The 24,179-nt window shown below is 38.2% G+C and overlaps 1 protein-coding gene across 1 annotated transcript; it reads right to left on the reverse strand.

Annotated features, from left to right (window-relative positions):
- Positions 1–1,148: 1,148 nt before the first annotated feature.
- Positions 1,149–18,966, reverse strand: LOC144957898 (uncharacterized). The gene is made up of 5 exons (XM_078889430.1): positions 18,787–18,966; positions 10,871–11,641; positions 9,438–9,552; positions 8,032–8,112; positions 1,149–3,435 (listed from the first exon to the last, which is right to left on the reverse strand). The coding sequence occupies exons 2-5, from the start codon at positions 11,606–11,608 to the stop codon at positions 1,688–1,690; spliced, it is 2,682 nt and encodes an 893-aa protein (XP_078745556.1). The 5' UTR covers positions 11,609–11,641; positions 18,787–18,966; the 3' UTR covers positions 1,149–1,687.
- Between the last annotated feature and the right edge of the window lie 5,213 nt (positions 18,967–24,179).

A 24,179-nucleotide genomic window follows, 5' to 3' on the forward strand; every position in this document is an offset into this window, starting at 1 on the left:
CAATGGGAAACATATTAAACAATGAGATCGCAATTAAAAATGGGTCAAATGATTTGTTGCATTGTTTCCATTTTGAGTCAGATGACAGCTTGAAGAGGAGGGGGTGGGGCTTAATTTGTAATGACTTACATGAAATCGTATAATTGAATCTTCTTGTTTGAGCTGCAACCTCGAGTTATTTAGGACCTGCCACTCGTTATCACAATACCTTGTGGTCAATTGTCATCTATTAAACTCTCCTCCCCTTTTTCTTTTGGTTCACTCCCATTGTTTATTGACTCAAAAGACCCCACCCTCCCTCCCATTCCGAATGAATACACGATAAAACGAACCTCTCTCTTTCTCTCTCTCTCTCTCCCTCTTATTTATTTATTTATTTTTAAAAATATATCTCTCTCCATCCATCTCTCTCGCTCTCTGTTTCTCTCTCTCTCTCTCTGTCTGCCTGTCTGTTTCTCTCTCTCTCTCTCATGTAAACAACTAGATACGCGATAGAAAGTTACAATGCTCTTAGTGCAAGGGAAGTAACCGTGGATGGTAAATGCGTGACGTCATCGGCATACTCTCAATAGGGAACTCATTATCTACACCTCCATAAAGAATCTGACATGAGAGGTCGAGCGCCGCCATTTTCTTTTTTTTTATGCAACCGGGGACGATTAGCCACTAAAAAGTGGCTGTTGTCTGGTCTGCTCCTAGTAGTCTGAGGGACTGTGTGTTACATGAGTTTGGTTTGTTGTATGATGTTGCTTGTTGAAGTGGTTCCGTAGGTTTGCAGTTGATTAATAAGTGCTTCCGGCGATGTGGACAACTATTGTACATCTCATTTTTCGTGTTGAGTGTGGCTTCATGGGGGTGTTTGATTATAATATATTTCTCTTCCAGGCATAAGCTACATTGTTTTGATGATAGTGTGTATCCTGTTGATTTAGATATAATTTTCCATGAAATGTGGTCTAGTTTGTTGTCTTTTCATTTCCAAATATGTTTGTTGAGTTTTGTGGATGTTTTTTTTTGTTAGCGTATTCTAAATGTTGAGGTGTGGAGGTTGTATCATTATGGATATTTATGGTCTTAGAATATGTTGGAATAACCAGGAAAACAATAAGAACGTCTTTCACTAATAATAATAATAATAACAATAATAATAACAATAATAATGTCTTTATTTTCCTCAAAATAGTGGCAATTTCTCATTTGGTTACACATTTATAACAATACAATATAATAAAGAGCAAACATTACATAGTATATTGACACATATACACACTCCCACATGCACACTAGTAACAGTAACATGGTAGTCATCGTCCATTCTGAGTAGATAAATGTCTTTTCACAGGTCAAACACTTGAAAGGTCATTCTCCCATATGAGTTTTGACGTGTTTCTTAAAACATTCACTCTGAGTAAATGTCTTTTGGCAGGCCACACACTTGAATGGTCTGTATTCCGTATGAGTTGTGATACGTCCTAGCAAATCTGAATTCCTGAAAAATGCCTTCCATATGTCATACATTTATCAAATTGTTTTTCTTCAGCACGAGTCGTGATACGTACTAGTAATTCTGGTCTTATGATAAATGCCTTTCTACAAGTCAGATATTTGAATGATCTTTCTCCCGTATGAGTTGTGATGCGTCCTAGTAAATCTTAATTCTTGAAAAATGCCTTCCACAGGTCATATATTATTTAAATGGTTTTTCTTCAGTATGAGTCGTGATGTGTAATTCCAATTCTTTTTTTGTGATAAATGCCTTTTCACAGGTCAGATATCTGGATGGGTTTTCACCTGTATGAGTTCTGGTGTGTCGTTTTAAATTAGAACTGTTGATAAATGCTTTTCCACAGGTCAGACATTTGAATGGCTTTACACCTGTATGAGTTATGATGTGTAATTTCAATTCTTGTTTAGTGATAAATGCCTTTCCACAGGTCAGACATTTGAATGGCTTTTCACCTGTATGAGTTCTGATGTGTCGTTTTAAATTAGAACTGTTAATAAATGCCTTTCCACAGGTCAGACATTTGAATGGCTTTACACCTGTATGAGTTCCGATGTGTAATTTCAATTCTTGTTTTGTGATAAATGCCTTTCCACAGGTCAGACATTTGAATGGCTTTTCACCTGTATGAGTTCTGATGTGTCGTTTTAAAGTAGAACTCTTGATAAATGCCTTTCCACAGGTCGGACATTTGAATGGACTTTCTCCTGTATGAGTTTTGATGTGTAATTTCAATTGTTGTTTTGTGATAAATGCCTTTCCACAGGTCAGACATTTGAATGGCTTTTCACCTGTATGAGTTCTGATGTGTCGTTTTAAAGTAGAACTCTTGATAAATGCCTTTCCACAGGTCGGACATTTGAATGGCTTTTCACCTGTATGAGTTATAATGTGTTGTTTTAAATTTGAACTGTTGACAAATGCTTTTCCACAGGTCAGACATTTGAATGGCTTTTCTCCTGTATGAATTCTGATGTGTAATTTCAATTCTCCGTTTGTGATAAATGCCTTTCCACAGGTCAGACATTTGAATGGCTTTTCACCTGTATGAGTTCTGATGTGTCGTTTTAAATTTGAACTATTGAAAAATGCTTGTTTGCAGGTCAGACATTTGAATGGCTTTTCTCCTATATGAGTTCTGATGTGTATTTCCAATTCTTGTTTTGTGATAAATGTCTTTCCACAGGTCAGACATTTGAATGGCTTTTCACCTGTATGAGTTCTGATGTGTTGTATTAAATTTGAACTGCTGAAAAATGCTTTTCCGGAGGTCAGACATTCGAATGGTCTTTCTCCGGTATGAGTTCTGATGTGTATTTCCAATTCTTGTTTTGTGATAAATGTCTTTCCACAGGTCAGACATTTCAATGATTTTTCTCCCGAGTGAGTTTTGATGTGTCCTTTAAAACTTGAAGCTCGAGTAAATGTCTTTCCACATGTCAGACATTTGAATGGTCTTTCTCCCGTATGACTACTGATGTGTACTAGCAATTCTTGTTTTATGATAAATTCATTCCCACAGGTTAAACATTTGAATGGTCTTTCTTTGGTGTGGATTCTCATATGCACTATAATGCTTGATCTACTAGTAAATGCTTTCCCACAAATATGACATTTATAAGACATATATTTTGGATTCTCATGGGATTTTTCTTGTTTTTGAACATCAATAGAGGACTTGGAGATTGAATTTGTAGAAACATTTTTGTAACAAGCATTATGAGATTTCCCATCAATTTTCGCCTCGTCTGGTCCAATGTGATTTGTACAAAATTGTTTAAAAGATGTATCATGATTGGTTTGGACCTCAGTGCCAGGCTTGTGCCATTCCACACAACTGTCTGTATATTCATCTACATCAATTTCAACCTGAAAGTCTTCATGAAGTCCACTGTTCAAAGATTGGCCACAGCTGTCAACATCGTTGTTATCTGTAAAATTTATAACAAAATTCTTACATCAAGTAAACAATAACTCAAACATCTATTGAAGTGATAAATCATCCCCACTGATAGAAATGCATTGCAGGCATAAATAACAAATTGGTGACTTTTAGATGTCCACAGCAACAGTAGACCCAAACCGTAGATTAACCACGATTGAGAACATCCAAATGTTGAGATTTATCAAAGTTTGAGCTTACAAATCAAAATATAAACTTCAAATCTTTTTCTCATAAGTTTCATAACACCACATTTTGTCAAATATTATAGCAGTATGATATACAATGTTTAGTTAAGTGTTCATACTACAAAATAGGCCTGTACAAAAATAAATAAATGAATAAATAAATGAATTAAATAAATAAAAAATTATTTTGATGACGATGACAATGATTATTCTTATAGTGTTACTGTTACGAAAATGACTAATACTCTCCTTTATCAAAATAGTAAACATATATAAAATAGACAATTCAACACTTTGGTCATTCATTCAAATGACTGAAACTAAAGGCCTAAACAACAAGCCCAGTGCAGCAAAGAAATCTCAAACAAATTGTGAGCAGGCATATTTGTTTGCGATTTCCGCATTTTCGAGTTTTCCGTTTTGAAAATTTTGTCAAGAATATGAAGAAAAATGTGTGGGAAGTAAATATAAGTGGTTTTGATAAGGTCTCATTATAATGAAAAAACATAACGTATAGGAATGGAGATGAGGTGGGAATTGCAGTTATTGTGTGTACTATTGACGCCCCTCTGTGTACTTTGTGTCTCCACGACAACGCAATAAAAGGCTAGTGAGAGACGCGTGACTGACCAATCACCATGTTGATACACTTAGGCCTAGTACAGTCCACTCCAGATAATCGCAACTCGGTTAATCGCAACATTTTCCAAGAAACAGAATTAATGCTATATAAAAGTCACTGGTTAATCGCAACAAATGTTCGCCCTCAAAAAGTGGTAAATTCAAGAAATCAATCAAACAAAACATCATGATTAGATTTCATCATGGAAGAAATCGTGACAGGTTGAAAAATCGAGAGTGAGCGGAATTTAATGCTTCATTAGTGTGTCACCACTGTCACCACCCTATTATAGACGAAAGAGGACTTTGTAGTATTGGTTTGTGATGTCATCTGTGCGGCTATGTGGTCTTATGGTATGACACTCGCTTTCGGATCGGAAGGTCCTGAGTTCGAGTCTCGCGCTCGGCGCATAGTCGAGTCCTTGGAAAAGGCTCTTTACTCACTTTCTCTCACCGTACTCAGGTATAAAATGAGTACCTGGCCGTTAACAGCGCTGTCTTTGTCCGAAAAATTGTAATATCGCCTCACAGGTGTGATGTTCCGTCCTACATGTTAAATTTTGCTGTTGACCAGGGACCCCTTGTAAAGCGCTTTGAGCACATTTAGTGGATATTGCGCTATATAAAGCTTAATTATCTGTGGCCATTAAATAGAAGGCAAGGGGACTGGGCATGGTTTTTACAACAGATAAACAATGGCAGTTGTGAAGAGAGACTGAGTGATATCCTTTTTTTGGGATTTACGCCTGTGCATTGTGACCAACAAGTTTGGTGAGATTAATTGTCTCTCATCACGGCTTATCTCTTTGACTCTTACAAATGTTTGAGAACAAAAGAGTGAAAGTGAATCAAATCTGAATAAGATGTCGAATTGCATTTAAGCTTGAAACAAATATATACAGGGCTGCCATATGGTTTTATTTCAATCATATTGCTCAGTCTGTAGTGGACTAAGAACAATGTTTACAACAATTGGTTTTAATGTATCATATATGTATAAAATGTTACATTAGTGGACTGGAAACTCAACTTTGGTTAATTGCAACATCGGTTAATCACAACATTTTCCCTGATCCCAAGGTGTTGCGATTATCCAGAGTGGACTGTATGTTATGCGTAGAGTGAGGAATGTGTAGTTTATTAACTGATTAGGTAACTATGCCCAATGAGAGGTGTGATGGTGAAGAGTCTCTATGTTAAGTCTGAAGCTAGGACTGTGCACTACTTGAGCATCAAAGTCCTCTTAGTGACTGTCAGTGGCCCAGTTGGAATGGGTGGAAAGCATTGAAGTGCTCTTAGTGAATGTCAGTAGCTCAGTTGGAATGGGTGGAAAGCATCGAAGTCCTCTTAGTGACTGTCAGTGGCCCAGTTGGAATGGGTGGAAAGCATGGAAGTGCTCTTAGTGACTGTCAGTGGCCCAGTTGGAATGGGTGGGAAGCATTGAAGTGCTCTTAGTGACTGTCAGTGGCCCAGTTGGAATGGGTGGGAAGCATCAAAGTGCTCTTAGGGACTGTCAGTGGCCCAGTTGGAATGGGTGGAAAGCATCGAAGTGCTCTTAGTGAATGTCAGTGGCCCAGTTGGAATAGGTGGGAAGCATCGAAGTGCTCTTAGTGACTGTCAGTGGCCCAGTTGGAATGGGTGGGAAGCATCGAAGTGCTCTTAGTGACTGTCAGTGGCCCAGTTGGAATGGGTGGGAAGCATTGAAGTGCTCTTAGTGACTGTCAGTGGCCCAGTTGGAATAGGTGGAAAGCATTTAAGTGCTCTTAGTGACTGTCAGTAGCGCAGTTGGAATGGGTGGGAAGCATCGAAGTCCTCTTAGTGACTGTCAGTAGCGCAGTTGGAATGGGTGGAAAGCATTGAAGTGCTCTTAGTGAATGTCCGTGGCCCAGTTGGAATGGGTGGAAAGCATTGAAGTGCTCTTAGTGACTGTCAGTAGCGCAGTTGGAATGGGTGGGAAGCATCGAAGTGCTCTTTGTGAATGTCAGTGGCCCAGTTGGAATGGGTGGAAAGCATTGAAGTGCTCTTAGTGAAAGTCAGTGGCCCAGTTGGAATGGGTGGAAAGCATTGAAGTGCTCTTAGTGACTGTCAGTGGCCCAGTTGGAATGGGTGGAAAGCATTGAAGTGCTCTTAGTGAAAGTCAGTGGCCCAGTTGGAATGAGTGGAAAGCATTGAAGTGCTCTTAGTGAATGTCAGTGGCCCAGTTGAAATGAGTGGAAAGCATTGAAGTGCTCTTAGTGAATGTCAGTGGCCCAGTTGGAATGGGTGGAAAGCATTGAAGTGCTCTTAGTGACTGTCAGTGGCCCAGTTGGAATGGATGGGAAGCATTGAAGTGCTCTTAGTGAATGTCAGTGGCCCAGTTGGAATAGGTGGGAAGCATTTAAGTGCTCTTAGTGAATGTCAGTGGCCCAGTTGGAATGGGTGGGAAGCATTTAAGTCCTCTTAGTGAATGTCAGTGGCCCAGTTGGAATGGATGGGAAGCATCGAAGTCCTCTTAGTGACTGTCAGTGGCCCAGTTGGAATGGGTGGAAAGCATTGAAGTGCTCTTAGTGAATGTCAGTGGCCCAGTTGGAATGGGTGGAAAGCATTGAAGTGCTCTTAGTGACTGTCATTGGCCCAGTTGGAATGAGTGGAAAGCATCGAAGTGCTCTTAGTGAATGTCAGTGGCCCAGTTGGAACAGGTGGGAAGCATCGAAGTGCTCTTAGTGACTGTCAGTGGCCCAGTTGGCATGAGTGGAAAGCATCAAAGTGCTCTTAGTGACTGTCAGTGGCCCAGTTGGAATAGGTGGGAAGCATCGAAGTGCTCTTAGTGACTGTCAGTGGCCCAGTTGGAATGAGTGGAAAGCATTGAAGTGCTCTTAGTGAATGTCAGTGGCCCAGTTGGAATGGGTGGAAAGCATCGAAGTCCTCTTAGTGACTGTCAGTGGCCCAGTTGGAATGAGTGGAAAGCATTGAAGTGCTCTTAGTGAATGTCAGTGGCCCAGTTGGAATGAGTGGGAAGCATCGAAGTGCTCTTAGTGAATGTCAGTGGCCCAGTTGGAATGAGTGGGAAGCAGAGGTAAGGAGGATGGTAGAATTAACCATTGCATTGTTCCAACCCACCTTGTGTCCTGAGTAGAGTGGGTGAGGTATGGTTATTTCCAGGGGGGGAGTTACAGGAATGGAAGTGTCACAGTCTCTATATCTTCTTCTTCTTCTTCTTTCAGCTTATCCCGCAGTTTGCAGGGTTGCCATAATGAATGCCACATCTCCATTCATCTCAGTTCGGGGCATCATCTTCCTCCAGGCCCAGTTCTTTCATATCATATCATCCTTTACCTTATACCACCATCTAGTCTTTGGGAACCCCTTTTTCCTCTATCCCACTATTTGTAGGTCCAATACTTTCCTTCCCACGTATTCCCTCTCTCTCGTCACTTTATATGATTTATTTCATTAGGGAGGTAAATTGATATTTACTTAGGGTGGTAACTTGAAATGTGTTCCTTGTGTTTGGTTTGTTTATTTTAATCTCCCCTAGTACTGCTTCCATTCAAATTCCATATGCATGGATATAACAGGACTCGGCTACCACTAGGATTTTTTGCTAGTCCTACTACCCCCGATGTTTCCGAGTTCCACTGTATAATCATGTTGCAATTACAAATTATTTGCCGAAAATTACAAAGCAGATTATTGTGGATAAATAACAGGAGTATATATCAATTTTTAAACAAAAGAAATCTTTCCTTCTCTCCTCTGTAATTTTTCTTTGCTGTTAACCATTAAAATCAACTCACTTTTCTCCAGCATGTCCCATGCTTGAGTCCTGAAACTTGATTGTTGCTCAGTCTCATTCTCTGCATTCAAATTTTGTGATTCTGTTGGAATAATGATGATAATATTCATAACAAGAAGAATAAAAAGGAGGAGGAGAAGAAGAAGAAGAAGAAGAAGAAGAAGAAGAAGAAGAAGAAGAAGAAGAAGAAGAAGAAGAAGAAGAAGAAGAAGAAGAAGAAGAAGAAGAAGAAGAACAACAACAACAACAACCACAACAACAACAACAACAACAACAACAACAACAACACAAGAAAAGGAAGAACAAGAAGACAAGGAGGAAGAAACTTTAATATGGCAAAACATTCCAAGTGACTGATAGAAAAAAGCTATAAAACTGAAATCATTTGGGTAAAAGCTGAGACGTTAATGATGAAAAGTTGGTGGGAAGACAGGAACCAATGCAAAGAAGGAAACTTTCATGGTTTGGACATCTGGTCAGACAGTGAAAGCTTGTGTAAGAATTATGTAAGGGAGGGTGGAAAGTCAAGGGAGAAGAGGAAAACAAAGGAAAATGGGACAGGAAAGCATCAAGGAATGGACAGGATTGATGCTATACGACAGAGAAAGCCAATGGCCAAGGTGGGTGGCTCTGGATCATAATGGCTGCATCCCTCAAGTCCCCCCCCCGATGACTATCTGGTCATGGGAATGAGTGAGTGATTGAGTGAGAAATGATGTTTGTACAGACTGAAGGTTTTACCATAAAATAGATTTTTTTAAAAAAAGTAACTTCAAATGTATTATGGAACATCCTAACTTTGTCCCTGATTGTGTGTAGCTGTTGGGAGAAATAAAAATAGACATGAAAGAAAAATCTCATAATTTCAGAGTTTGCAATATTACCCGAAAGAAGACAAGAGGAAACTGAAATCTCTCTCTGGATTAAAATATTGCTATTCCACACACTTGTACTTGTCGATAAGTTACATCCTTTAAAAATATTCCATAGGAAATAACAGTGATTTTGAATCGGCACCTTTAACAAATAGGTGAAATGGAAGGGATGAGGTGGAGATGATGTGAAAAGAATATTGAGCGGAAAGACAAGACAGTTACAGTCACAGGACTTGTCAACTACCTGATTAACACCAAGACTGTGGTTTATAGAAAATTGGTGTTTGTCAGTGTTTTTATAATAGAATTATGGACAAACTCTCTCTCTCTCTCTCTCTCTCTCTCTCTCTCTCTCTCTCTCTCTCTCCCTCCCTCCCTCTCTCTCTTTCAGTCTCTCAACACCCCCCATCTCTCCTACTCATTTTCTCTATTGACTGGGAAGACTTTGTACCCAGGGCATTAAAGTCAGAGAAGGAAACCAATCTCAAAATGGATAAATATTCACTAGTCAGTTACAACATCACGAAATTACCTTTCCTAGTCTCTGAACCCATAGACTTGACCTCTGAACCCAATCTATTAGAAGGAACAGGCTCCTCACAAATTGGTTTATAACTTTGGTCGCTTTTCTTGACATTGCACGGTTCCTTAAAAAAAGGGAGGGAAAGAAAGATGTTCTACGAATCTTCAACATAACTTATTAATCTAACATACTAACAGGACATGGAATGGACTTGATTCTAATACAAAAAATAATGATGACACATTAAATGCTTTTAAAAATTTAGTTGATAAAGAACTCCATGCCTTGAAGTATGTAAATGACGAATGAAATTTGTTTTTCTGAAATATGCTCATGATCAACAAGTCTGAGGTGAAAGATTATTAATTTATGCACCAGCTTGACTTTTCGTTTGTATATATACGAGTTAGTGTACTTAAAATGTCCATGCATCAACTTGATCTTTTTTTTTTGTTCTTGTTAACTATTATAAATGATTATGATGATGAAAAAAGAAATGAATGAAAAGGTACAATAAAGCTACACATTTTACAACAAGGTTAGACAACCACTGGCACTACAAAAATTGTTATAAACAAAATCATTACAACTTGTCCGTGCTAACTCAATTCCTCCATTTCACATTTTCAAAAATGGTGATCAATTAACCAGTAGATTTTTGACCAATCAAAACATGGAATTTGTGACACACCTACACACGTGCTCAGACAAACATAGTTGGTTGTTTATAAACAATAACGTGAACGAATTCGACCTCCATCTGATCATTGTTATTGTTTTTAACTGACAAATGAGTGACTAGTTATCACACGATTTTCTCGATCATATTATAAACGTTTAAGTTTACACATAGTTTTCTGTATTTATTCTACTGATCAAGAGGTAGAACAGTGGCTATTTTACTTAACACATACCATCGATAGTAAAACCTGTGTAGTTTGCTGTGTCTACCAATCACTGCCATTGTTTACATTATGACGGGTGTCCGAGAGGCGTGGGTATCTACCGGTTAATTAGTCTGACCGACCAGGGCAAGGAAAAGTCAAAAAGTATTTTGGAGACTCCAGTATTCTTCTAAGATAACGAATGCTTTTCAATTTTTACCAATGTTTATAACATTTGTATGGTTTGTTTTCACAAAATTACGTTGTTTTTGTTGATTTTTAAATTTTTTTTTTTTTTTGGGGGGGGGGGGGGGGGGGGGGGGGTCCCTTTACAGGTCATCCAAATCAACGACACCTATGAAGATGCAAGTCTTTTTAAAATTTTAAAAATTATGGATGGATTTTCAAACTTCAAGTAGAGATAAAGCTTTGATAATCATTTTCTTCATCATCATCATCATCATCATTATCGCCATCTTTGTCTCTGTTGTAATAGTTAAGTCATCCTCATTTTCATCTTCAGAGACCACAAGAAAATGGAAAAGAAAATCATCTCACCAGATATTGCATCCCAATTGATGACGTCACAGATGACAGTTCTGTTTTGATATTGACTTGAAGATTAACTTTATCTCTAATGCCAATGCTCTGTGAATCTTCACCTTCAAGTTTAACACTCACATCAGTGAATTGAGAACAAGTGTAGGAAGAGTTCTCTTCCTGGATGTCTTCATCTTCATGTCTTACACTAACATATGTGTTATGTAAAGAGTTCTCTTCCTGGATGTCTTCATCTTCATGTCTTACACTAACATATGTGTTATGTGAAGAGTTCTCTTCCTTGATGTCTTCATTTTCATGTCTTATACTAACATATGTGTTATGTGAAGAGTTCTCTTCCTGGATGTCTTCATCTTCATGTTTTACACTAACATCTGTGTTATGTGAAGAGTTCTCTTCCTGGATGTCTTCATCTTCATGTTTTACACTAACATCAGTGTTATGTGAAAGGTTCTCTGTCTTGACGTCTTCATCAAGTTTAACATTGACATTCATGGACTTCAGATGAGACTCTGGTATATTTTCAGCATCCATCAATTCAAGTTTAACACTGACATCAGAAGACTGACATGCAGTCTCCGATGACCTTCCAGTTTCCACTTGATTTTCAAGGGCAGTAAATGATGGGAAGGAATTCTCTGTCTTTAAATCTTCCAATCCGACATTCAAATGTCTGAAATCTTCATGTGAAATCTTCTCAGTTTTTTCCACATCAATTTTGCAAGACCTTTCCATCTTTACTTTTCTCTACAGGGTATAAGGAGGGCACTGAAAATAAAAAAAAAACACACAAAAAAAACACAGCATCAGGAGAAATGTTGAGATATGAAAAAGATGCCAATGAGAGCCTGTTGTGTTATACAAATTTGACAATGATTTAACTCTAACACCGACTATATCCGTAGTTTGCCAGGGAACTTTTACCCCATGCCTATTTATTACATTTTTATGAGACAAATTATAGGCGGAGTATCAAAGCTAATGGTTTAATTTTTACATGTTAATGATAGTTGAATAAAAATATCTATGTACATGCTCATTTTTTTATACATTCTTGTCCAATTTTGAAAAGTAGCAAAAATCTCTAGGATTGAATGAGTTAAACACTATCGTGATGACAGTCAATGAGCTACCGACGTTTATAACATTTGTACGGTTTGTTTTCACAAAATTACATTTTGGGGTGGGGGGGGGGGGGGGGTCCCTTTGCAGGTCATCCAAATCAACGACACCTATGAAGATGAAAGTCTTTTTCTTTTTTTTTAAATTATGGATGGATTATCAAACTTCAAGTAGGGATAGAGCTTTGATAATGACTGTAGTAGCAGCGTAGTGATGATAATGTGGTGGTGGTGGTTGTGGTTGTGGTAGTGATGATGACGTGGTGTTGGTTGTGGTAGTGATGATGACGTGGTGGTGGTGGTTGGAGTTGTATTGATGAAGTGGCAGTGGTGGATGAAGTAGTGGTGATAGTGATGATAATGAGGCGGTGGTGATTGTAGTAGTATTGGTAGCGATGAGAATGTGGTGGTAGTGGCTGTAGTAATCCTTGTAATTATGATGATGTGATGGTGGTTGCTGTAGTAGTAGTAGTAGTAGTAGTAGTAGTAGTAATAGTAGTTGTAGTAGTAGTAGTAGTAGTAGTAGTAGTAGTAGTAGTAGTAGTAGTAGTAGTAGTAGTAGTAGTAGTTGTAGTAGTAGTAGTGTTTGCAGTAGTAGTAGTAGTAGTAGCAGTAGTAGTAGTAGTAGTAGTAGTAGTAGTAGTAGTAGTAGTAGTAGTAGTAGTAGTAGTAGTAGTAGTAGTAGTAGTAGTAGTAGTAGTAGTAGTAGTAGTAGTAGTAGTAGTAGTAGTAGTAGTAGTAGTAGTAGTAGTAGTAGTGTTTGCAGTGACAATGATGCGATGGTGGTGATGGTTGCAGTGGTAGTAGTAGTGATGATGACATGTGGTTATAGTTGTAGTGGTAATGACGACCGGTAGTTGTAGTAGTAGTGGTCGTGATGATGATGTGGTGGTGATTGTTGTAGTAATAGTGGTAGTGATGATGATGATGTGGTGATGGTAGTGGTGGTAGTGGTGGTAGTGATGATGTGGTAGTGGTGGCTGTAGCAGAAGTGGTAGTGATGAGGGTGTGGTGGTAGTAGCTGTAGCAGTCTTGATAGTTATGATGATGTTGTGGTGGTGGTTGTTGCAGTAGAGGTACTGATGAATATTATCATTACTATTATTACGAATATTTTTATTTCAATTATTTTCAATCATTGTGGAAATTACTTAAAATTGACGTAAATGAAAAAAGTACCTTTCAACAGGTATTCTAAACCCACTTCATCTGACGAGAAAGACAAAATCATTGGAAGGCCAGTTAGAAAGTGAAAAACAAAAAACAAAACAAACCAAATAATTCAAAAATCTTTCAAAAGGAACAAAAGTCAGTCAAAGTAACTGGTCTAAAAGTTCAGCTTTTCTTATAACTTTAAAAGACGTCCTAACAAAATCAGGATAAAAGAATACATATTCTGATAGTGTTATACTTAGACAAGCAACAATCCTTTTACAGTCTGAAGTAGGGGTCTCAGGCTGGGTCAGTCTGATATGGGTAAAACCGAATTTCTTTTGAACACTTCTACTTCTACTTCTACTACTATCAGTTCCACCACCTGTCCACTGCTAGCACTGCGCTAACCCTGTGTTTGCACACGCGCATTGGAATTTGAGTCTGAATAACCATAGGAGATTATTCAAATTCGAGTCCAAATTGCCACTTCATAGCTCTATAGTGTAGTGACCGCAGGCCTCCATCTTCTTTTCGTGTATATCATTCTAACAACATTGTGCCCAGCAAAAGAAAAGAGAATCCAATATTTTTAATTGATGAAGTAGACAATGTCATCTTCCAAAAAAAAGACATAGTGACAAAACTGTTAGTGCCAAGTATTGTTGTTGGATCAGCTCCCTGGCAAAACCAAATGGCCTTTTCATGCAATCTCAATATACGAGACATTAATTAATCCACTGTCAAAATTGAGTTTCAAAGCTTCCTGTTTTTAATTTTACGACAATAATTTAAAATTTCAAATAAAATATCCGGTTTGAACATATGTAGTTGCATATTTTGGCTAAACAACAGTGACAGTTCCTCGTTAAATCAGTGAAAGTTCCTTGTAAAATCATGTTGTTGTTTTTTTTACTCCAATTTCTTTATCCAAACGATTGCTTATTATAAACATGTGACAATGTAACAATGCACACTGTGCTCATACTACTTTTGCCCTATTTTGTTTTAATCTAAAAATTAATTAAAATTTTTATTTTTGTACAAGAACTTTTGAAATATTTAATGTTTTAACAATTTTTTAATTAAGTGATCATCTTACCCAGACTTACTGATCAACTTACCCCGGCTTTGGAGCAAGTTGAGCATTTTGACACGCTTTTTAAATATCTCTTGGGTAGTCCATTTAATTTCGAAATAATGTTGATGAAACACTTTGATATGGTAAAAAATGGCAAATCTATGAATATATGTAGGCCTATGTTAGATGTTCCAAATACATTAGTTTTTCTTGCCACAAGCAAAAGTCTGAAAAAGTGCTCAACAGTCCCCACCTTCCCATACTTTATTTATTTACTTAGTTTTAGTCTTTTACTTTTAATTTTATGGCAAGATATGGAATAAATAATAACATGAAGTTGAATGTAAGCTTCAATTTAATTACAAAAACAGATCAAATGAACGTTTCGGGTTTCCCCTTTATCAACAAAACAGACGAATGAGATGATGTGGTAGTGGCATAGTTAAGATGAATAAACAAAACAATTTCAGGACAGAGAATATTAAATGGCACTGTCCCTGCCCCACCGCTAACACATGGTAGGAGGAGGCCTGAGGTATCTCCACTCTATCGTCGTTCTCCGTTTCTTATGAGTTGACGCCAACACAGATCTTTGTTTTTGTGAAGTTCAACTGAATGTCTCAGTAGAAAATAGGGACGTTTTTAAAAGTGAGTCTGCCTATACTACTGGTTCGTTGGATCTGAGACTGAGTCTGAGATAAGTTCGTTTGAGAAGAGTTTTTTTTTTCACTAAAGTCAATGAAGAAAAGAAAAGAAAAAAAATAGGGGGGGGGGGGGGATTTTTCTCAGTTCACAGAATTCAGTTGTACGTTGAGTCCGAATTGTTTATTTTATATTATTGAAGCCTGCATATTTTCTTCTTTTTTGAATGCATATTCACCTAACCTTAATGAATATTTTTCATTTTTAAAATGCATAAAACCGCGGGGCCAGATATGGCGGGAGAATTTTTTTTTTAAACGGAAAAAATTATGACACTATTTTAATACGAATTGGAAATCAAGAGTACAAGCAACAAGAACAAATCCTCGGGATAATTACTGTCAAGTTTTATTTTTTAAAAAGCTCCATTGGTTATCAGTCTTGTGTTATTTAATATTAGATAACAATGCATGCAGAGCCCTCTTTAGACACGGAGAGAAAATTATAAACTGATGGTGGAGGAAGGCAGTGGAGAGGGGGTGGGGGGAGATCCACAAACAACCGAGATGTTGGGTGCAAGGGAGACCATGATACGAGATCAAAAAAGAAAAAGCTGCCATCAATTGAAAACACGGCTTTACTCGGGAGGTCAAAATCACGGTCTATCTTGCCAAAATTGAATTTGAAAAAGAAGAGTACAAAAATAAATATCGTATGGGGGGGTAGGGGTATGATAATTATGTTAGCTACCAGGCCTAAAAATAAAAACAAACAAACCAATATATTTATTTAAAAACCAATAAAAAATAAAACCCAAAAAAATCTACAACATGAAGAAGCAGTACTATAAATGAATATGCGGTTAACATAGAAAAAATCTAAAAATATTGTTAAAAAATAAAATTAAATTACATTTTGTGTGGGCGACCGGTGATAACTTGCTATCTCTTTTCTGACATTTTTTGGTGTGATTATGAAGAGCAAAAAAATTTTTTTTTTTTAAATGCAAGAACAGCAACAAAAACAAACAGGCAAGCAATAAATAAAAGAAGAAAAAACTCGCCTCTTCAACATAAAGAAACAGTTCTATAAACGAAATACAGTTTTACGCCCAGGGGGGGGGGGGGGGGGGGGGGGGGGGGGGGGGGGGGGGGGGAAGAACCAAAATCTTGGTTTCCCTAGCCTCTATCTTAATTGAATTGTTTCCCTTTGTAGGAGCTCCCGGACCTTTTTTTAATATAATGTTCTAGTAGGGGGTTTGGGAGGGGGACTTTTTTTTTTTAAGTTTTCCCCCTCCCAAACCCCCTACTACTAGAACAATATTTAAAAAAAAAAAAAAAGACGGGCAGGCGTCAACGAGTTTGTGTTAACGGACAGTTGTCTGATTGGGCGTGTGTAAGGAGTGGGGTGCCACAAAGCAGTGTGCTTGGACCATCACTTTTGGTAGCATTTATCAATGATTTACCAGAGACTGTATCAGGCTTGTGTTCTATGTATGCAGATGATACGAAAGTGTATGGTGAGGCTGACAGTGAGGTTGATATAAAGAGACCAGAGTGATCTTGATACAGTGCAACCCCGATGTAACGACATCCGTTATAGCGACATTCCCTGTATAACGACATGGTACTCAGGTCCCATTTTATTTTACTATATATCATTAGTAATAAAAACCCCTCTATAGCGACGTACATTTCAGCAAAACCCTGTATAACGACATTTCTGGTCCGACAAACCTTGAAGGTGTTTGTCTACCATGAAATTGTTCGTCACTATTACAAGTGGTATCTTCCATTCTATGTATGTTGTCTACTCGTAATAAGCCCAGAGCTAGTTCTTATTGTAGCCAATGAAAACGCTTCTTTTTCAATAGTCACATTTGTACAACACCGCAGCCAATCAGAAGGCTCGCCTTTCACCAATCAGAAGGCTCGCCTTTCACCCAATGAATGCCTGTGACAGGTCAACACTGGACTGTTTATAAATCCTTTGTGCACTCTCCATTCATTGCCGGTCCCAAGCCCAGATAAACTACAGAGGGAAAATGGGTGTATACATTCACTACACAAGACCCAAAACGCCTCGTGATATACACACATTGGAAACCTCTCTGTAACGACATCCCTCTATAATGACACGTTTTCCCGGTCCCGACGATGTCGTTATATCGAGCTTGCACTGTAGTTTGGTCGATTGGGCTGATACTTGGCAGCTAAAGTTTAATGCCGACAAATGCAAAGTGCTCCATTTAGGCAACAAAAACCAGAAAACAACCTACAAAATGAGAAAACATGGGAGTGAGGAGATAATTGATTTACAAGAGACAACATTGGAGAAAGATCTGGGAGTTCATCTGGACCCAGAACTCAAGTTTTCACAGCATTTGGAAAGGCAGGTCAACAAAGCTAACAGAATGCTTGGACTGATAAGGAGATCTTTTGACTATCTTGACTGTGACACTATGAAGTTAATGTTTGCAGCTTTGGTCCGACCACATTTGGAGTTCGGAAACTGTGTATGGGCACCTTACCTTGAAAAGGATAAGAAGCTTAAAGAGAGTGTACTAAGGCGAGCAACAAAGGCCATTGGTGGACTCAAGGACTTGAGTTATGAACAGCACCTGAAAAGAGTAGGACTGCCAAGTATGGTCTATCGGCGTTTGAGAGGTGATATAATTGAGACCTATAAGTTCACACATTGCTTGTACGCGACTCAGGATGGGCTGTTCACAGTAGACAAAAATCAGTCACCAGGGGCCACTCATATAAACTTCTGAAACCCAGAGTTAAAACCACCCTTTGACAGAACTTTTTTACACAGAGAGTAATTGAACGTTGGAACGAATTGCCAGCAAATGTCGTTGAAGCGCCGAGTGTCAATGCTTTCAAGAATAGATTAGATGCTGTGATGGAAAGTTATGTGCATAGTGTAGAAGTGCCTCCCACCCAAAATAGCTATGATCAAAAGGCACTTAAATGAATGGCTAAATCTGTGTCACAGTTCTCCCATTCACCTGTGTGACGCTAGTTATCGTTTGTGAGCTGCAGGCTAAAACCACGGCTTGGTTAAATTGAGATATCTCTGGTATTTATTTACAGAATTGGATAAATTAAATACCAAAATAAATGGCATTGAACGCCCTATCATTTGGTACAATTACCATTTCCCTCCTTAAATTCATTTAGAAGATATTGGAAAGATAGCTTAATTGTAGTGGGCAAGAAAATCAAGCCGTTTATCATCATTCATGAAAAAATCCCCTTAAAACATAAATAATCATAAAATTCAATCATTTTCCTTTCCAATGATACCATTTTCAACTTTCAAAACTGCTTCCAGGATACCCTTTGAGCATTCCATAAAATCACACTCATTTCAAAATCTACCAAAGTAACGCCATTTCAGCTTGGACTGCCGTGGTCAGCGTCGGTCATTGGCTCCTAGCCTTGTGACGTCAGAGTGTTTCAGGGGAATCCCCTTTCGTTTTTTCAGTCAGCTGGTGCCCAATTTCAGGCTGATTCCTATAGTAATTTTTGGGTGTTTTTAAGGTATAAAAAATTGAATAACTCTGCTTCTATACAACCTAGAGACAAAATTCAAACGGTTTTATCATCGGGATGGTATACTGCATCATAGTAAACCAGATTTTATACTGTCATTTGAAAACTGAATTTTCATTTAAGTGCCTTGTCAGTAGAGAAAGTGTAGTGTAGGCTAGCCCCTGATCACAAGATCAGGTAGGGAAATGCATTAGATCAGTTGTGAACAAGACATTCAGTGACTGGAAAGATTCGGCGACAGGCCAGTGGCCTAATCAAGCGACGTCGATACCTTCTTCTATTCTATTCTATTCTAAGAATACTGGGGCTTTCGGAAGGGAAGGCCTCCCAAAAGTTCCAGTCAACAGTACTACCTACGTCTAAATCTTCTCAGCGGTAAAAAAGTTATCGCGGTTCCTTCTGCAGACGTGGCTCATCAATATACATTTAAAACGTCGAGATTCATCAATTTTTGCATTTCTTTGCCGTTTACGCAGCGGTATTAGTATTGACTGACACTCCATTTTTTTCCGATTTTTTTTTCGGGGGTGATCAGTCAAGGAGCGAACTATTGCAGTACAGCAGTTGGGAACAACATGGCGGTTATAGAAACATTACGATTAAAACATTATTGAGAAAAAAAATTCACTTGTTACCATAGAATTAAACGAATGAGAATACGTACGAAACCTAAAAAGTGTCCACCAATGAAAGCATTCAGCGCCATTATATCTGGGGCTGGGAATGTGTAAGCATTACCATTCATTCGGTCTCTATGTCAACATAACGACACAAGAAAAACAACAAACAATATCAAAATCCACAATAAAATGTTTCAGAACTGTTGCGTATATTTATGGCACAATGAAGCTGTCAAAAAATGAAGTTAGAGAATGTGTGTAATCATGTATTATAATAACCTATAATGTGTTTTCCAACCACCACATCATCACTGTCACGACTACTACAACCACCATTACCACTTCATCACTACCACAATTACTACAACCACCACCACTGCATCATTATCACTACCACTACACCACCACCACATCATCATCACCACTACGACCACCACCACTCCATCATCAACACTACCACTACTACTTCACTATCACTACCACCACTATTACAACCACCCACCACATCATCATCACGACCACTACAACTGCAACAACCACCACCACATTATCATCACTACCTCTACTACTACAACTACCACCACAATATCATCACTAACACTACTACTACAACCACCAGCCCCACATCATTATCACTACCACTACTACTACACCACCACCAGCACATCATCATCACTACCACTACTACTACAATCACGACAACCACATCGTCATCACTACCACTACTACTGCAACCACCATCACCATATCATCATCATTACCACTACTACCACAACCACCACCACCACTACTATTACAACCACCACCACATCATCATCACTACCTCAACTACTACAACCACCACCACAATAGCATCACTACCACCACTACCACAACAACCAGCACCACATCATTATCACTACCACTACTGCACCACCACCAGCACATCATCATCACTACCACTACTACTACAACCACCACCATATCATTACCATTACCACTACTACTACAACCACCACTACCACCATATCATTACCATTACCACTACTACTACAACCACCACAACCACATCATCATCACTACCACTCTACTACAACCACCACCACATCATCATCACTATCACTACTACTACAACTACAACCACCACCACATTATCATCACTACCACTACTACTACTGCAACCACCACCACCATATCATCATCATTGAAATATATATATTTTTTAAATTGAGCTTTATATAGTGCAATATCAACTAAATATGCTCAAAGCGCTTTACAAGGGGTCCCTGGTCAACATTTAACATGTAGGACGGGACATGACGCCTGTTAGGCGATATTACAATTTTTCGGACAAAGACAACTCTGTTAACGGCCAGGTACTCATTTTACACCTGAGTACGGTGAGAGAATGTGAGTAAAGAGCCTTTTCCAAGGACTCAACTATGCGCCGAGCGCGAGGCTCAAACCCAGGACCTTCCGATCCGAAAGCGAGTGTCATACTACTAGACCACATAGCCGCATCATTACCACTACTACAAAAACACCACCACCACATCATCATCACGACCACTACTACTACAACACCACCACCACCATATCATTACCATTACCACTACTACTACTACAACTACAACCACCACCACATCATCATCACTACCACTACTACTACAACTACAATCATCACCACCACCACATCATCATCACTATTACTACTACAACTACAACCACCACCACATCATCATCACTACCACTACTACTACAACTACAATCATCACCAACACCACATCACCTCACTAACACCAGTACTACAATCACTACCATTAGGTTTTGGAGCTTTACTTCATTTGAAATAAGGAAACTTCGGAATTGTATTTGGCCTTGTGTTTATATATCATAATATAATTCTAATCAGTTATCTATTTAGAACTAGATACTATAGAATATGTATGCCAAATACCACCCCAATTCCCCTTTCTTGTGTGCGGGAATTCCTATTTCGGCATTGAAATTGAGTGTGAGAGTCATCACTACACACATAAACAACAGAACCAATTAAAAAACATATCTATGACACGCAACCACTCACACACGAGGCTATACTATTTATCCCTTTCTCTATATAGAACAGGACAAGACAAACAATAGCTTGACTCTCGCTACACTTCGTTTGTCGTCTCACGAGTTCAACTCTCGGTCGACCTGTCAATATTCCTTTTTGCCTCGGACGTAATCATTAATAGAATGTTGTGTGGTTTTGACCGTGAAGAAAACCTTAAAAAGTCACATTTATATCATTTTAGAGACATCGTTTTGAATAATTTTGAGTTAAACGAGCGATCAGGAAGTTATTTTCTTAGATTTCATGAACGGCCGATCAGCGCTTGTTTACTATAGTAACGCGATTCCCAGCCAATGTCTCAATGGCGGATATTTTTCTCATCGAGGCCGCTGGTTGGTTAGCCAATAAGAGCACGGTACGGTTTCCATTGGGTGAATTCCTTGCTTGTTACAATGAAAAAAATGTCTCCCATTTTTATTTGGGATGCGAACCAGGTGTTAGTGCTCGATGGGTGTGAATAATCAGATACCAATGTTTTGCATACCAAATCATTTCACCCAAAATTACTTCCTTGAATGCGTTGTGAATAGAGAGCCAATTTTGCGTTTAATGTCAAGAAAAAAAAGGAATCTAAATGATAAATTAAAAAACGCATTTAATAAGTGCCAAGATTTAATGATCTGGGTTGGAATTTTGGCATGTTTCCCCCAAAATGTTACCCGAATTTCCCAAATTATACAGATGAAATTCTTTATTAAATCCTGGCACTAACTTATGGCAACTGGATATTAAAAAAATTAAGATATCTTATAACTTTTACGTGTGCATTTTAGTGAAAAAAATGACCTTTAGAGAAATCTGGCATATTTTTGTTCAGACCATATTATACAATGATATTATTATTTTCTCGTTGATATAATAATAAATAATAAATGTACGTAGTTTGATGCGAATTGTTTTGTAGAGAAGATAAAATCGAACTGCTAAAGCTACAATTTACGATGAGATTTCTCATCAAAACAAGACGGCGTACTGGCTATGTGGCTGCAATAGAGCAACAGGTTCTCGTTCGTCAAGAGGACACAAAGTGCACCTGCGCTCTCTACTGCCTATATAAAATACTTCGTTTTTTGTATTAAAATGGTGTTAATTAAGGGTATAGCTAATATTAATCCTTTAAAAAATTACATTTAATATCAAAATGATTTTGAAAATATACAAAAAGGCTTACATTTGATATTTGAGAGGGGGAAAAAATGCCAATAAGTTGTTTTAACGGTGTATACGGTGTGGGTTTTTTTTCATGCAATAACGTAACTTTTTTAAATAGATTATAAGTAAACACAATTATTAGAAAAGATCCATTTAACCGAGTAACTTAACACACATAAACACTCATACACACACACACACACACACACACACACACACACACACACACACACACACACAATATATATATATATATATATATATATATATATATATATATATATGAAATGGATGGATGGATGGATTGATTTACATTATCCCCGTAGTAGTCATGATAATCTTACCACCGTCATCATCTTCATGATTTTTTTGTTTAGTTAAGTACGATGCAAACCCGTGGATAACGACATCGCCAGGGACCGGAAATTATGTCGTTATTCCAGGATTTTAAAAGACGGCGAGAAAAGGGGGCGCGGTGAGACCCGTGAATACATCACAGTGCGATGCGCGAACCAGTGCCTGGGAGAGAGAGAGAGAGAGAGAGAGAGAGAGAGAGAGAGAGAGAGAGAGAGAGAGAGAGAGAGAGAGAGAGAGAGAGAGAGAGAGAGAGAGAGAGAGAGAGAGAGCGTTAGAATGTGTATTTCCACTGTTTTGAAAGGGTATACAAGTTACGCTCATTCTCCAATGTGTATTATCATTGTTTTGATCGTAAGCAGTGCTTGAATGCCACTCAACAAAACAAAAAATATTTAAAAAAATAATCAAGTGCCTGAGAACAGCTACTAGAAGACGTCATAGCGTTAACAAGATAGCAGCTATTTTTAGATTGAATACGCTTCGATTAGGAAAGAAATACGTCGGTTACGAATGATTGAGGCAAAAAGTGTCCTGTTGCCATTGACACTGGCTTTTAAAAAAGAAATAAGATAAGTGCAGATCGTCGAAAGTACAAAATTTTGTGAGTAAGAACTAAACAAAAACTGAATCAATCGGCTCGTGGTTGAGAGTGAACGAAAGACTCTGAAATCAAAGGGTTTGCGTCAAAGAACAACCAAAATAAAAAATGACGAGAGAATGTATAGTGGAGACAAAAGTTATTCTGTTGAAATTGCAATCGACTGAAATAATGTGATTAATCACAACACACTATCTCTTTTGTGTATTTATTTGTTTTATTTTGTTCAATTCCTTTGTGTTTCAATCTCCGTATTCGTCGTCTCACTGAAACTGCCATTGGCCTAAATATAGAATTGGCAGTCGACGGCGGACATCATTGCAGTCTATAACAGTCGACAGTCAATATCACGTATGTTGCTAATTTCCTCTTTGATTGGGGAGGGCATCCGGGTCACCAAAAGGTCACCGATGCTTTAGGTTTTGAGAAGTCAGGTCATCGACGACTGAGAAGTTCCCGACCTCCACTTAGTTCTCGATGCTTTTCTCGTCTCGAGAATCTTAGTCATCGATGCTTCTCGTATTGAGTCCCGAGTCTCGAGACTATATTGCGCGAGCGACGCACGCGTTACTAACAATGTGTACTATCTGCATTGTTCACCCCTCTCTCGTCGGCGATGATTCCAGCGAAGTTCGAGACTTTTTGCGTCTCGATGCTTTTTTGAGTCTCGAGACTCAAAAAAGTCTCGAGCATCGCTCTAGTTATCGGTGCTTTCATTCAATACCTAGTCATTGGTATTGACGTTATATCATATTTTAAACAGCTAACAAAACACAAACGTCGTAAATAGATCAAAATGGTTATAGGTATCAATGTTTTATTATTATACAAAGTGAATTTATTTAACGTATTTTAAGTTTTAATACAAAAAAAAGCCATCCAAAGCTCAGTTGAAGTGCTACTTCTCGGGAATTCCCGACTTTTC

Source organism: Berghia stephanieae, chromosome 12 (genome assembly GCF_034508935.2).
Source record: "Berghia stephanieae isolate SIO BIC M18660-M18661 chromosome 12, UCSD_Bste_1.3, whole genome shotgun sequence".
NCBI lineage: Eukaryota > Metazoa > Mollusca > Gastropoda > Nudibranchia > Aeolidiidae > Berghia > Berghia stephanieae.

Bases quoted from the DNA above. Each gene is read 5' to 3' on its own strand.
- LOC144957898 (XM_078889430.1), bottom strand. From the start codon at position 11,608: ATGGAAAGGTCTTGCAAAATTGATGTGGAAAAAACTGAGAAGATTTCA. The intron at 8,113-9,437 runs GTAATTTCGTGA...TTATTCCAACAG, and splicing joins GGGTTCAGAGACTAGGAAAG to AATCACAAAATTTGAATGCA. The intron at 3,436-8,031 runs GTGAGTTGATTT...TAAATTTTACAG, and splicing joins ATGGGACATGCTGGAGAAAA to ATAACAACGATGTTGACAGC.